This window comes from Mesoplodon bidens (genome assembly GCF_964165515.1).
Source record: "Mesoplodon bidens genome assembly, chromosome: 19".
NCBI lineage: Eukaryota > Metazoa > Chordata > Mammalia > Artiodactyla > Ziphiidae > Mesoplodon > Mesoplodon bidens.
Genome location: NC_138179.1, coordinates 19,709,191 through 19,724,371, shown reverse-complemented (window position 1 = coordinate 19,724,371; position 15,181 = coordinate 19,709,191). Strand labels below are relative to the sequence as shown.

At 57.4% G+C, this 15,181-nt stretch overlaps 1 protein-coding gene across 1 annotated transcript in view; it reads right to left on the bottom strand.

The window, feature by feature from the left end:
* Nucleotides 1-14,228, bottom strand: part of PITPNM3 (PITPNM family member 3) — a gene marked incomplete at its 3' end in the record, with an annotated part of 86,053 nt that extends 71,825 nt beyond the window's left edge. The window contains exon 1 of the mRNA XM_081219142.1: nt 14,149-14,228. Within this exon, the coding sequence (XP_081075268.1) occupies nt 14,149-14,170 (22 nt within the window). The 5' untranslated portion in view covers nt 14,171-14,228. The remainder of the gene's footprint in view (nt 1-14,148) is intronic.
* Nucleotides 14,229-15,181: the final 953 nt, after the last annotated feature.

Below are 15,181 nucleotides of genomic sequence, written 5' to 3'. Positions count from 1 at the left end.
GTTCTAGTTAGTGCAACAAGACAAGAAAAAGAAATAAAAGGTATACATGTTGGAAGAGAAAAAACAAAACTGCTTTTACTCTCAGATGGCATGATTGTCTATCTAGAAAACAAAAACTCTGCAAAATCTACAAAAAAAGAACCTACTGGAACTAATAAGTGAGTATAGCAAGATTGCAGGATACAAGATCAAAATACAAAAGTCAGTTGCAATCCTGTATGTCAGCATGAACTGGAATTTGAAATCTGAAAAACAATACCATTTACAATAGTATCAAAATAAAATAAAGAAGTGCTTAGGTATAAATCAAATGTATGTGAAGATTTCTGTGATTCAAAAAATACAATCACTTAAAATTCTTCTCGATTTTACACTAATTTTATATGTTTTCTCATATAAACCTATCCCTTTTATAGATGCTAAAGGTATAAAAACTATCAGACATCCTATATTAATGTGCAAATATCCCTTGCTGTCCAAATCTATTCCGTTACTAAGAAAGCAAGAATCTGGATAGTCAGGACAGTCATATCAGCCTCATCTACTTGGCTCCTGAGTTTTGGATGGTGAGCAGCAAGGGTTTAAGTAGCGATGGGTTTGTCTGAAGCTGTATCTGAGTCGATTTGGGTCCTGAGTTTGACTAGTGAGGGTTCAGCAAGAAGGTCCTGGTTATGGTGGGTCTCATACCTGTGCAGTATATACTCCACCTGAGAATGAAGAAGGGCAAGGATATTCCTGCCAACCTCTCCCTCCTAAATAGAGTGTGTGCTGGAGCCTGAGGAAAAGAGGAGAGCTCTGGAAGTTGTCCCTCCCTCACTCCCACCACCACATCCATCCTTGCAGGCCACCATCATCTCAGGTCACCGCAACACCCATAACATGTGTGACGGGCTGGCCTTGGGGAGAACCCGCCAGGAGGGAAGGCTGCAGGGAGGCCAGTTCAGCTCCATTTGAGGGAGATGTTCTCCCAGCTAGAGGTGGGCAGAGAGGGAAAGGGCTTCTGGGTGTCAAAGGGAGCTGTCCATCCTGCAGGGCACTGTGTGAGATGCCAGGGACACTGAGGTGAATAAGAGGGACAGGGCGGGGCCCTGCCATGGGGCCCTCCCAGCCCTTACACCCTGCGGGGTGTGGGTGATGGTGGCAGTGGGCAGGGAAAGCAGACCTGGAACAAGGAAGCAGCAAAGATCATTTCAGCAGTAGAAAGTGCTGGGAAGAAAGTAAAACGGTCCCTTCCTACCTCCAACACGTCCTCCTTCCTTGAGTGTCTCCTACAGTGTCATTACAGCCTAGAGAATAGACAGGCATGAATGCGTGGATCTGTACATCCACCGAGGGATGATGACAAGGGCGATCGGCCCCGTCATCAAAAGAACCCTGTCACCTGTTCGAGTTATAAACGCTGAACCAGCGCTGTTTCTCCTTCCACATGAACCCTTCACCTGATTGTGGGCTCTCCTTTGTGGCTGAAATCTACAGTTGATTTTCTCTTCAAAGGCATCTTTTATCTGGTTTACTTTTAGCTTCTTTGTTTTCAAAATGCATACCTGCACTGGTTTTTAAAAACACACTATAAGTTTGTTTAAACCTGCTACAGTTCCTCCCTCCTTGCAAACAACCTCTGGAAAGTTAGGTGTGTGGAGGGACCTCAGTTATCTACCCTGGTGTAAAAAAGAACCTATATTGGGGGCTTCCCTGGTGGCGCAGTGGTTGAGAGTCCGCCTGCCGATGCAGGGGACACGGGTTCGTGTCCCGGTCCGGGAAGATCCCACATGCCGCGGAGCGGCTGGGCTTGTGAGCCATGGCCGCTGAGCCTGCGCATCCAGAGCCTGTGCTCCGCAACGGGGGAGGCCACAGCGGTGAGAGGCCCGCGTACGACAAAAAAAAAAAAAAAAAAAAAAGATAAAAAGAACCTATAAGAACGGATCGTGTTAAGAAGCAGCCGTCACCTGGCTTCTGGGTGGAAGATGTTCCCTTCATCTCTTCCTTCAGGGTGCAGGCTTTTTAGTGAACGGCAAAGATCATACTTCAAAAAAGGAAAACAGTGATAGACAGAGTATCTTGGGAGGGGTGTGAGGGGAAGACTTTTCTGAAAAGCTGTGAGATCAGTGGAGACTTGAATGATGAGAAAGAGCCAGACATGCTAAGCGTGAGTGTGTACGTCTGTATGTGTATGCATGCTCCTGGCACACATGCGTGGGATGGACAGGCAGAGGAGGAGGATGAGAGCCTGTGATGAGAGCTGGAACAAGTGACGGAGGGGGAGACAGGTGTAAGGGGAGGTGAGAGAGGAAATGAAGCCAGACCAGGTAAGATTAGGGTTAAGCTTAGGGTTAGGATAAGGTAGGGGGTTGCTTGCTTGTTGAGGATGGGAGCTCAGAACAGGTGGATTTTAAGGTTCCAACCTCCACCCAGCATCTATCACCTGCACGCTTCAGACAGAGGGAAACACAGATGCCCAAGAGGGTCAGGAAGTCTCCCAAGAGATAGGGGGCACAGGTCAGGCTGCTAAAGGCCACACGTGATCTTGAGGGTCAGAGAAGGTGGGTGCCATGATCCCAGAACAGCGAGGGCGAAGGCCCAGAAGCACAATCTCCTTGAGGTGGGTCCCTGCCCTTCCCCTCTCTGCATTTTCTGGGTCCAGTACAGGGTCCCAGGTGAAAGAGGGCCAAGGGGTGTTTGGCAGACAAGCGAATGAACACAAATGACCTGCTAGGTGCTTCACAGGCATTATCTAAAGTAACCAGCCCCGCGGAGTGGGTGTCATGAATCCCCATCTTACAGCTCAGGAAAGAAAGTTCAGAGGCGTGGAGTCATTCGACTGAGGTCATAAAGCTCATAAGTGATGGAAGCAAGATTTGAAGCCAGGTCCACGTGACTCCAGGGTCCGTGCTCAGGACCACCATGCTGGGTGCTCTGTGGCAGAGCTCAGGGCACGGGGCCCAGGTCTCCTCTCCTCTTCCCTTCCCAGGCTGCAGAGTCCCTTCCGCAACCCCAAGGCTCAGCCTACTTCTTCCAGCAGACTCCTGTCCCACCTTCTCTACCACACTTATTCAAAACTCTACATCAGGGGACTTCCCTGGGGGTCAAGTGGTTAAGACTCCACACTTGCAATGCAGGGGGTGTGGGTTCGATCCCTGGTTGGGGAGCTAAGATCCCGCAGGCCTCGAGGCATGGTCAAATTTTAAAAAAACCTCTAAATCAGGATAAAAGAGAAAGGGGAATATCTCAATCCTTCCTAGCAATCCAGAGAGAAACAAACGATCCTTCACACCCCACGATGCGCTGGTCCCCCAGCAAAGCTCGGGGTAAGGTGGGGGGCCTGCAGTGGGAGGGGCTGCTAGGAGCCAACCCCGCCCTCTCTCCTGGCGCATCTACCCACCACCATCAGGTCCAGTGCGGTCTCCTCGACCTTGTCTCAGGCCTGGGTCTCCCCACCGTGGGTGCAGCCAGAGGTCACCCACTTCCCCACCTTGGCCCTGGCTCCCAGGGACGCAGGAACAGGCAGATGGACAGATGGACAGGAGCCAGCAGTGGGTACTCTGCCCAGTACCGGGGACCCCAGGGCAGCCCCGGCCTGAGGGTCAGCCCCACCAGAAGGGAGTCACTGCCCTGCTCTCAGGAGCCCAGTCTGAGGGGAAAGACATTTCACAGTAAGGAAAGCCCTGGTACAGTAAAGTGAGGGAGGCGGGTATTGGCCGACTCTTCCTGGGCCAGACCTTGGGCCAGGTGGTTCCCAGGAGGAAGGAGTTGGGGACGGAACTGAATGGGCTCAATCTCAGCTCCTGGGTGCCAGCCTCGGGGCCCAGCCCTGCACAGCCCCTGCACAGGGCACAGGACAAAGGAGGGGTGGGCAGCCTAGCCTCTGGGCTAAATGCCACCCCTACCTCGTCTCAGAGGTGTGGACAGGACCTCCCAGAGGCAGACACCCTGCAGGCTGAAGGGCCCAGAGGCCTTCCTGGGGGAGGAGGCCCAATCTGAGCTTTAAAGGAAGGGTGGGCAGGATTGGCCAGGCTGGGGCAGGGTGGGAGGGAGTAGAGACATGGGTCAAAGCCATCGGGCCATTTCCAAGAGACGCTGGATCCAGAACCTTCTCCTCAAGAGTAAGAAGTCTGGCTCATCAGAGCAAGGGAGGGGACATATGCGTCTGCTGTGACAGCCACGGCCCTGTGGGTGTTCAAGTAACACCTACCAATTTCCAGACCTCCAGGGAGTCACAAGCACCTCTGAGCTGGCCAAGGTGGGCTGCCTGGCACTGAGCCTGCTGCCCATGAGTGTGGCCGCAGCTTCGGTGCCCAGTCCTGCCTGAGGCCACATCTGAAACCACGGCCTGGCAGGCCTGCTGGATTCCAGCAATCTGTGCCTCGGAAGAGGACGGGGCCAAGGGGAAGAAAAGAGCTCGGCTGTGGGCTCCTTCAGGCAGGTCCCTCGTCTCCAGTCTGGCTGTGTCTCCTCTGTCTCTCTCTCTCTCACATACACACACACAGGCACGAGGATGGCAGTTTCTACAAGCACAAGCATCTGGGTCTAACTGCTGACAATCAATGCTGCGGAAACCATCAGGCTGCCAGACATCCCGTGGGCAGTGGGAGCCCCGTGGACACGTAGAGTCCAGAGCCCAAACGTGGCCCACACAGCCCCCCCCACACACACACACTTAGAATCACACTTCACAGTTCTGGCCTGGGGTCCCAGGGGTCCATCCACTTGCTGGATGCAGGGTGAGAGATGCAGAGTCTGAGTGAGGCTCCTACTGGCAGGCTGGGGGGGACTCTGAAGGCCCCCCTCCTCTCTGCCCCTCCTCCCGTAGCCCTGCCTTCCTCCTCTCACTGTCAACTCTGCCACTTCTCAACTGGTGATCTTAATAAATGTCACTACACCACTCTGTGCTTCAGTCTCCTCCTCTGTAAAATGGGGGTAATAATAGTCCTTCCCTAGGGTTGCTATGAAGATTACGTGAATGAATATTTGAAAACGGTTTGGCATGGTGCCTGGCACTCAGTGCTATAAAAGGGTTTGTTAAATAACATAAATAAATCATGATATCCACGGGCCTTTCTTTGGTCCTTTCACAGGTGGAAGCTCCCAAGAGTGGGCCCCTCTCCTTCTTCTCCAGCCCCTGGAATGGGAGCCCAGAGGGCAGAGCAGGAACTGCCCTCCTCACCCTGAGGCTGGAAGCTCCGAAGCCCCGACAGTCTCGGAGCTGCTCCTGGTGCATGGCTGGCCCTTCTCTCCTCTCCACCGGTGCAGCTTCCTGGGGCTGTGTCTCATCTGCCCCCCAAACCTTGAGCTACCTAAGGCCAGGACCTGCTCTGTCTGCAAGCCCCTCCACCCAAAGTCTGGGTTCCAGTAACACGTCGCCACTGGGAGAGGCCCCTCTCCCCCTCCCCCTCCAGCCCATACCATGTTCTTTCCCTCCAAGACTTTGCTCCTGGACCTCCTGGTACCTGAAATACCCTCCATCCCCACCCTACCCCAGCTGAAAGCCTTCTTTGACCCCAATGCTGGTCTGGGTGCCTGCCTCTTCTGTACTTCCATAACATCCTTTACCTGTGCCCATCAGAGCACCAATCTGCAGAGTAGGTCCAGGCCTGCCTGTCTCACTGGGCTGTGGGTCCATCCACTTGCTGGCAGAAACCTGGTAGGAATCCTCCCCAGGCCCATAGCCTCTCCCAGCCCAGGGCTGGGCACAGAGAAAGCTCTTGTTACACTCAGCATGGCCCAGCACCGGGTCGATCTCAGGAGGACCCCCTCTCAGGGAAGTATCCCATAGGGAATGTCCTCAGGCCCCCTCTCTGGGTCAGGATGAGTCTGACCAGACCAATCAGGGCCAACCAGCCCATGCTCAGCCTTCAAGGGGCTATGGGGCCACCCAGGGAGAAACAAGAGGCCAGGAGAAGCTGCTTCCAGAAAAAGGCATTATTGAAGGAAACCAGTGCTGGTTGGGGGTTGGTTGCTATAGAAACATGTCCTAACTATCTCCCAAACTGCTGTATGCGCCACTGATGAGCTCGTGTGCTGGGCTGTTTCAGGGCACATGCCAGGAGTCCCAGAAGGGCCTGTGTGCTGGGGTTCCCAGCGCCTGGAGCCCAGATCCTGGAGGACCCTGAAGGAATCCAGCTTCCAGGGAACCCACGTAGCTCCATCAGTCCAGGGGTGGACTCAAGAATTGAGGCTGAGGCTCCGGGATGCAGAATTTTCCTGAGACTAGCCATGGCCCAACCTTGACCTCAACCACAGCCTAACCTCGAGCTGACCCCACATCAAGTCACAACCCCAATCACAGAACTGGGACCTGATCTCAAACCAGGCCATGAAGCTGAGCACAGGCCAAGCCACACACTAAGCCTTGACCCAGTCACAGACCCAGACACACGTTCGGCAATGACTCAAATAAAAGGAATGCCTCTAGCCACCGACTGAGGCCTGACCCTGGCCATAAACAGCACCAGGCACTGCATCATATAACTTCAAGGCTATTTTCACAGCTAACACTAAATTCTGTACAGCATTTTACACCACTGCCAGGGATTTGCATGGCCATCACTTCCTATCATCCTCACGACAGCCCAGTGAGGTCAGTTCAGAAGGGCTCCGATCCCTCTTTGAGATGACAAAAGGGAAGGTCAGACGGGACCTGCCTCCCGTCATGCTCCCTGCGCCTGGGGGTGGCCTGGGGGTGGGATGACAACCCCAGTCTCCCAGCAGGACACAGTTGGGCCAACCAGTCGCTTTGGGAAAAAATGTGCTTTTTGAAGACCTGCTGGTATCTCATAAATATGCCACTTAAATACCCATTAATTACCTGATTTAGGAGAGAATTAGTGATTAATAGCTTTGGCTCTCTACTGTACTTTCATTTGCTCTGCCAGTTCGGCTCCCCGCAGTTCTGAGTTATTTGGAACAATTCTCTCAAGCCCCAGATGTCCCAGCTCTGTCCCACCAGACTCTTGCTCCATAAGGGAGAGGCTTTCTCCTCCCTCTAAAGGGAGCTCCCAGAGCACCTGCCAATTCCACCTGCAGGCTCCTCAGGAGGGCGGGGGAGCCCAAAAGACAGGACAGAGGGGCCCCTCCAGATCACCCCAGGACCCACTGCAGGGAGCAGGGAACAAGAGACCAGGAGGGACCCAGGCATCCAATCGGGGCATGGGGAGACCAGATTGGGGAGGGTCACAGGGTCAGCGAAGGACGCTGGGGGCTCCTTTAGAGCCGCCACCTCAATGAGCTGGCCAGCTTTTTGGTAAGGTGACCAAAGGCTACCGTCAGCCTGAAGCAAGCGGCAGCAGGGGAGCTGTCCCCACCAGCCAGGGCCAAGGTGACTCCGACAGGCCATTTGTGCTACCTGCCACTCTGGAGTTTCTACAGAGCAAGGATGGGGCCCCAGGTTGCCGCTGCCCCAGGCTCTGCATTTGGTGCCATATCACAGCACCGGGAATTGCCAGCCGGGACCCCGGAGGCAGGGCTGCGTAATGCTCTCACCACTGCTCCAGATTACACTGTACAAGAAGGAAAGAAAAAGGCAGCAAAGGGATAAACACCACCCCACCCCAACCCCCACTGGGCAGTAATGGGAAGGCTGAAAATAGCTCCTTTTACCACAAGGGATGATTTCAGAATTGCTCAGCTGAGACCAGCCTCACGGGAGGTGGGAAGTTGGAGGACTGGCGGCCGGGGGCGGGTATGGCAGGCCAAAGGGAGTTCTGATCAGGAGGGCAGCAAGCTGGACCATGGCCACAGCAGCCCCAAACCTCCCAAAGACAGACTCGTGGAACAGCTGCAGCCCCTCGAGCCCGCAGCCCGGATCCTGCACACCTAGATCCCTGAGGAGGTCAGGAGCGCAGGACATGACGTGCTCTGCAAGTACTGAGCCGAGCAAACACAGCATCGGCGGCAGACAGCTCAGAAGAGGCCTCTCGGATCCACCAGAACTCCACGCCCCTCCCAGACAGAACCCAATGCGTTTCTATTTTTGCTTTCAACCCTTGTTTGGCATCCCCGGCTAGCAGACGGCTACTTCCCTCCCTCCCGAACAACGGGTCATCTAGGAGGGGGAACACCTCCTCGCTGGCCTTCCCTGCCCCAGGTCTGCAAATTAACAGGCTGACCCTCAAAACGGAAGATGAGGCTCCAGACAAGCACACACACAGCCCTCCACCAGGATACCAGGAGAGAACAGCTTAATGCCCGAGAACTCCGGTTTCCAGAGGCAGATGCATTAGCTCCTGCCCCCCTGCCGGCCCTGACCGCCCCAGAACCACAACGCCCTCCCCCGCAGGTCCTGTATTCACCCCACTCTCAGGTCACAGCCCAAGTCCCTACATGCCACCCCCAGCCTCAGCCGGGCCCCAGCCTGAGCCGTGACCCCATCCGCGAACGAACCTCACAAATGCCACCCTGGGGAGAGTCTGGAGCAGGCGGGGTGGGGGCCCCACTGCAGGGACCCAGCGCCCTCCCACAGCCGCTGACAGGCAGGGGCACCTCACACGCGCGCCCCCCGGTGGCCACACGGCTGAGCAGGCCTCCGCAGGCAGGCAGACGCGGGGCCCTGGAGGTGGCATTTACCTCCGGAGTGACTCACTAAGGCTCCCATTCGTTTGCGAAAGGGGCTGCAGTGTAGCATTTCCCTTCTCTTTAGAAAACAAGAATTGTAGAAGAGGGAGTATAAAGAGATTTGAGGGAGTGGGTGGGGAGCTCAGATCCCATTTGATTTCCAAACTCATCTGTTATGCATTCTCTCCTCCCCCCTACCACACCCAGCCCTTCCCCTGGGGGCCCTGGCCACCACCTTCCACGAGGCTCCTGGCTGCAGATCTGGTGATAGGCTGGGGCCCCAGGACCCCGAAGAGGCAGGTGCTCTCCATGTCCTGGTCCTCAGCTTCCCATTTGTCCTCCCATCCCCACCATCCTTGTGAGGGAGGAGAAGGAAGGAGGTGAGGGCCCGAAAGGCACAGTAAAGCCGGTGGGGAGCGAGACCAAGAAGGAAAAGAGAGCAGTGTTTGAGCTGGAGCAAACTCAGAGCTGTCCTGTCCCCCGAACTCTTTCCTTCCCACTCCCCTTTTACAAACGAGGACACTGGGACCAGAGGGGCAGTTCAAGGGCAACCAGTGACAGAGCCAGGTCTGTTCTTTGTTACACAGTCCAACTCCTAGGAATGCTGAATCCAAGAGAAGAAGAGACCTAAGTTCTAATTCCAGCTCTGCCTCTGACTTTATGTGTGACCCTAGAACCAGACACTTAACATTTCCAGGCCTCAGTTTTCTCATCCATAAAATGGGAATAACATCAGCCCTATTTCAAAGAGATGCTGCCGTGCCATTGGACAGTAAAGCATGTTGACTGCTACCAAAAGATGAGCCAGGTTGTCCCCAGGATGATAATCCCTGACCCTCTCCCTCCCTCTCCCAAGCCTGGAATCCCAGAGAATTTCTGGGGGGCACCCAGATCCTACTGAGTAGCTCCCAGTCCTCAAAGCCTCACTGGTCTTGGGAGTTCACACCCTCTGTCGTTGAAGACACCAGAGCTCGGAGAAAAACCCTTTGCCTTTCTGGCCTCGGTGTCCCACTTGCATAATTAACACGTAGGACCAGAAGATCTCCAAGCCTCTTCTAGCCATGAATTACCACTGTATACTAAGATGTATACGAGGAAACATCCCACTTTCTGGCCAGTCCGACACAGACATGGCCCCAGCAAGGGGCGCCTAGCCATGTCCTCATACTCTGTGTTCCACCACTCGAACACCAGCTAGGTCTGGGGCTTCATGCGCTGGGGGTAGGACTCTGTTTTAACTGTACTGTCTTTGACTCACCACGCCACACCACAGCCAGGACTAAGAGGCAGCAAAGGGTCTCAATCTGGGGCCTGCTGGGGCCTGCCAGGTCGGCTGCTGTGACAGGTAACTCAGCAGAGGAACCAGAGACTGGCCCAAGCTCCAGCACTTCCCCGACTGCACGGAAGGCCCGGAAGGCTTCCTGGGGGGCAGAGTTTTAGAAAGGCCTTGAGTTGGGACACGGTCATCTGATTTGGCCCTAGCCTTCTCCCTCAGAACCTGAAAAGGTGCATTTGCAATCTCCCCACAGAAACGTGATGCGCTTCCCCAGATACACAGCGAAGCCATCCCAGCACCCTCGGCCTGGGAGTTTCTGAGTCGTGCCTCAAATCTCCTGGCACCTCCCCAAAGTCCTGAGAATCCCAGAGTCGGTCCCTTTCCCAAGCTTCCAAACGTTCTGTCCTCTGAGAGCTCCGGCCACTCCCCACGCCACCACCTGGGAGCCGTGAAGCAGGGGGCCCAGAAGAAGGTCTGGCTTTGGGATGTGAGGGGGTGGCTGACTCAGCAGAACAAGGTCCCAGCCAAAACTCTGGAAACACAGGTTCTGGGCCCAGCTCTGCCACCACCTTTTTCTGTGGCCTTGGGCAAAGACCTCCACCCCACACCGCAGGCCTCAGTGTCCCCTCGTGGTAAGGGCTTTGAACATGAGTTTCTGGAAGCGTCCTCTCAGCTCTGCCACTATAGGATCAGTATTTTACTCACTCGAATTACTGGGTTTGATACAGTCCAGCCCGCTGGCTCCGCCCCTCAGAGCAGAGGCCAACACCTGGGAGCAAATAAACTGGTTCCTCCAGCCTGGAAGGCCCAGCCCTGTGGCCCCAGCCAGGCCTCTCCAGATGGTCCTGGCCCAGCCTGAGAGGTTCCAAGACCCTCTTGGCTGTTGTCTCTGTTCCTGCCCCGGCACAGCCTTCCACCTGCCCTGCCCCCGGATGGGCAGACACCCCTGTCAACCTGCTGGGGTGTGGAGGGAGGGGTAGAGGGGGCCAGGGAGGAAGGGAGGGGCTGTGCGGCTGGCAAGAACCAGCACAAACTCTTCCCAACTAAGACAGCCCTGCCAGGCTGGCCTCGCTTTGCCCCCACAGGAGCAGCCAGAGGGATCTGTCAAAACACCCAAGCCTTACACAACCCTCCCATCCTCCGTGCTCTCCGGAGCTCCTCTCGGCCTTCTGCACCCCCCTAGGGATGCTTCACCCCAGCCAGCCAGGTTTGGCCACCCTTGGGCACCTCCTCCCCACCCACCCCCATTCCCACCCGCCATACCTACACCTTTCCCGTCCCACCCTCCTAGCCTCACCTGCCCGTGGAAGCCTGCTCCTTGCCACCTGCCTGTCCAAATTCTGCCAGCCTTTAAGGCCCAACTTCTAGAGCTATTCAGCCTTCGCTGTTTCCAGCCCCCACTGGCCTCCTCTCTGTCTGCACTGCACTTGGGGCCTTGCCGCCCCAGGTAGCTCCGTGCATTTCCTGGCCCCTCCCCTCTGCCAGCCCTCACCTCCCTACTGCAGACTTTCATCCCCAAGGTAGGCCTCTCTCCTCCTTTGTCCCCTAGACTGGAGCGCTCCCTCAGGGCAAGACCAATGGCTCCCCTCCTCTCGCCTTTTCTCTCAAGACTGGACATGGGGCACTGTAACGATCCTGTTCTGTGTGCTGAAATCTCCCCGGAGATTTGGTAGTCGCCCGTTGGGGATCCACCCTCTGCCATTGATCCAATCCTTTCTAGGACTTGATGACATTTTCTCTTGTACCTGGGTTCTCCTGGCAGCATGGAAGTCCTTTTCACTGCCTTCCTTCAGCTCCCGTGTGACATGGTGGACATGGCCATGGCTGGCTGCTCAGGCTGTGCACTGCACAGGTCTGGGACACCTTCACTAGACCACAATGTGATGACCTTGGAGTCATGCCCTATGGTGGCCCTGAGGCCCAAACCCCTATCTCTAGTCAGTGGCTCCCCTGACCAGTTTTAGACGGAACACCTCACAGGTCAGAGAGCACACTCCCTCATTCACAGTCCAGCTTCTCACAGCCTTCAGCCTCCTTTGGTTCTAACAGCACCCTCTTCCCCGCCAGAGTGAAGGCCTGATCATTTCTGATTGACCATCAGCCTGTCCATCCGCGGTAGATGATCCTGAATAGCCACTCCTGTCTGAGTTACAGCCCTTCCTTGGGCCTCAGTTTCTCTAGCTGTAAAGAGAGGGACTGGAGCTCCTACCTCTGAGGATTCCCTCTGTTCTAAAGCTCACCAGTCCATCCTACACAGATTTTGACATCCGTGCACACATCACCACAAGTTGTCTTCAAGTCAGTTAGAAGCCTTAGGAAGAGAAGGGACCTTTACAAAATGCAAAGCAGCCTGGAAGAGCTAAGAAGAGGAGGAGAAATCCCATCTTGCTGGGGTCAATCCCAAAGGCTCCTTGGGGTGGCGGCTGAGGGTGGGAGGGAAGAGCCTGGGCTCTTGATCCACAGAGGAGGGGAGTCTGTGCTGCCCTGAGGGAAAGGGCCAAGCATGAAACTGCAGCAGGAAAGACAAAATGTTAGAACACCAGGCACTGATGCTCAAAGCAGAGCAGTTTTTCACCCGTCACTGGAACAAATTCCCACGGACTCTCAGTCTAGAGACCAAAGGACCCACAGACCAAGGTGGAGGGGCTGGAACCGCATCTTTGTTCTGTGAGGGGGGCAACCTACGAGGGTAGCAATGGAGAAAATCCAGTACTCGGAGTCCTTACAGCCTGGGTCTACATCTAGGCTCTGCCCAGACCCTCTGGGCAACCTGGAGGGAGCTATTTCTCCAAGTACCTGTTTCGAGATGTTTTAAAAAGGGAAGAGTAACACTTCCTGCCTCCCGGCATGGCTGTCAACATGGCCTGGTACCTAGGACAAGCAGCAATTGTTAACTGCTGTTGTGATGACAGTGCTCGCGGCAGGTGATCTGTGCAAGGGGTGTGCATGTACTTGCACACACACAGGCAGCAGAAGCGCGGGGGCAGTGGGCGGGACACACACCCTGCCATGTGCCCTATGGGAGGAGCGGGGGTGGGTAAGGACCCAGGGAGACAGCCTTTTCCAGCTGCCTGGGGGGAAAGGGGAGGGAAGTGAGAAAGGGGGTGTTTACATGTGTTCGTACTTGCTGTGTCTCACACAACCAGCCCCACCCCAAGAAGACTCCTCAGGGACAGAATGGGAGTGTATTCTCAGGCATCCAAATCACACACCCAGCATACGTACAGGGGCATCCGGACCCGGCCCTTGGCCAGGGCAGCATTTGTGGGGTGGCAGTGGATTTACACAGCCCAGCGGTATCCAGCCCAGGTGTGCACAGGGGTGAACTCACACTCATGCCATCATGTCATCGCTGGTGGGTAGAGGGTGGGGTTCGTGCCAGACCAATGTCGAGTCCAAGGGGATGGCATGGCACCTGCTAACGTCACAGGCTGGGTGTGAGTTCACGGTAGATTTACACATGCCAGCCTCCCAAGCCAGCCCTGCTGTGTCCAGGCTTGCTGCCACCGTCGTTCCGCCGCCCTCCCAAGGCACCATGGGCCCAAAGAGTGCAAAAAGGAGCAGAGTGTCCACCACCTCCTGGTCCCAGTGCCCAGCGCGGGGCCTGGCACAAAGCAGATGTTGGTGAATGAACGTCTGGCTGAATGAATGAACGAACGACTAACGCCCACTCCCTCACATCACGGGCCACACGGCCTGTGTCTGGGGGAGGGCAGAGCCCTGGGGACCCCAGAAGAGGCCCCGCTTCCGACCTCCGCACCTGAGGCTCTGCCTCCCAGGGTCCGGGAGAGGGGAGGGGGGAACGGCTCATTAGCCGGTGCGGAGCGGGGCACCCCTCCTTCCCCAGAAGAAATCTGGGTCTCCTGACTGAGCTGGGGGCGGGGGGGGGGTTGTCGCGTCCTAGATAGAGCGAGCGGCCGGACAAGGGGGCGCGTCCTGGTTGGCGCTGGGGGGCGTGGGATGGAGCGGCGGCCGCGGGACCTCGCCTTCGGTCCCCGCGCCCGGCTCTGCCCAGAGCCCCGGGAGGGCGGCGATCGCTCCCCACCGCCAGGCTGGGCAGAGGCGCCGCAGACCTGGCCCTTTCCGGCGGGGCGGTGGCGAGGGGACGCGGTGTCCCACGAGGTGACCGGGGGCGCAGGAAGGGCGCGGGGCGCGCGGAGCCCCCTCCCCACTCTCCCGGGGACCGGCCGCACCGCCGCCCCCTCAGCCCGCCCGGAACCTCCGCCCACCTGCGCCGGGGGCTCACCTGGGCCGGCGGCCCCCCCTCGAGACGCGCGGGTCCCTCCCCCCGCCGGCGGCCCAGCCCTCTCGGCGCCCGCCCTCACCTGCACGGCCCGCCTTGGCCATGGCCCGGCCGGCGGGCTCCGGCGGCGCTGCCCGCTCTCCTCGCGGCTCCCAGCCCGGCCCCGGCTGCCCAGCCGCCTCCGGCCGCGAGCGGACTCCGAGCGCCGCGCGCCGCGCCCCCGCCCCGCTCGCCGCGGCCGCCGCCACCGCAGCCGCCGCCGCCTCGCCGCTCCCTCCCGCTCCCTTAAAGGCGCCGAGCGGCGGCCGCGCCGGCCCCCCCGCGCCGCCGGGGAGGGACTGACGGAGGAAGGCGCCCAACGCCGCCCCCGCGGGCCCGCACCCCTGCCCGGGGCCGCGGCAACCGCTCCAAAACGCTCCGCTCCGAGCCCCGGACGGGCGCAGAGACGCGGAGGCGCTGCGGTCCAGGGGGAGATGCGCACGCGGACCGCGAGTCGGGGGCGAGAGCCACTGAGACTGGGCGCTAGAGACACCCCTGGGGCCGAAACACCGACGGGGAGAGGGGGAGAGAAATTCGGAGGAGATTCGAGACCCTGGCACCTGGAGAGTGACAGAGAGCAGAGAGGAGAGAGAGAAAGGAAGAACGGGCACCGGGAGGCTCCCGCGAAGCCAAGAGGGAGGTGTCTCCAGGGATCCGAGGCAAGAGATGGTCCCCTCCATCAGCCCCAGCTCCAGGCTATCATTTCGAGGATCCACAACCTGGACCTGAACTAGCCTCAGAGGGGAAGGGATTTCTGTGCCCTTAGTTCTAAAGGAACTTGTAAAATACACGAAAAGCCCACCTGGGATTCCAGGCTGGAGCAGTCTGGGGAGGCCAGGAGCCTAGCTGTGAGCTGTAGCCCCCTTTGCTTCCCACACCTGGGACTCAGACATCCTGGTGAACAGGCCCAGCGGAGGCTGGGGAGACTGGGGTTGTGGCTTCTGCCTGGTGGTGGCCGGGGATCCTCAGCCCAGCCCCAGCAGGGGGCGGGAGAAGGCCAGCCGTTTCGGTGGCGCCTGGGTGGTAGCCAGATGGGAGGCCCCAGGAGAGAGCAGACCTCTCCCTAGCTCAAGGCT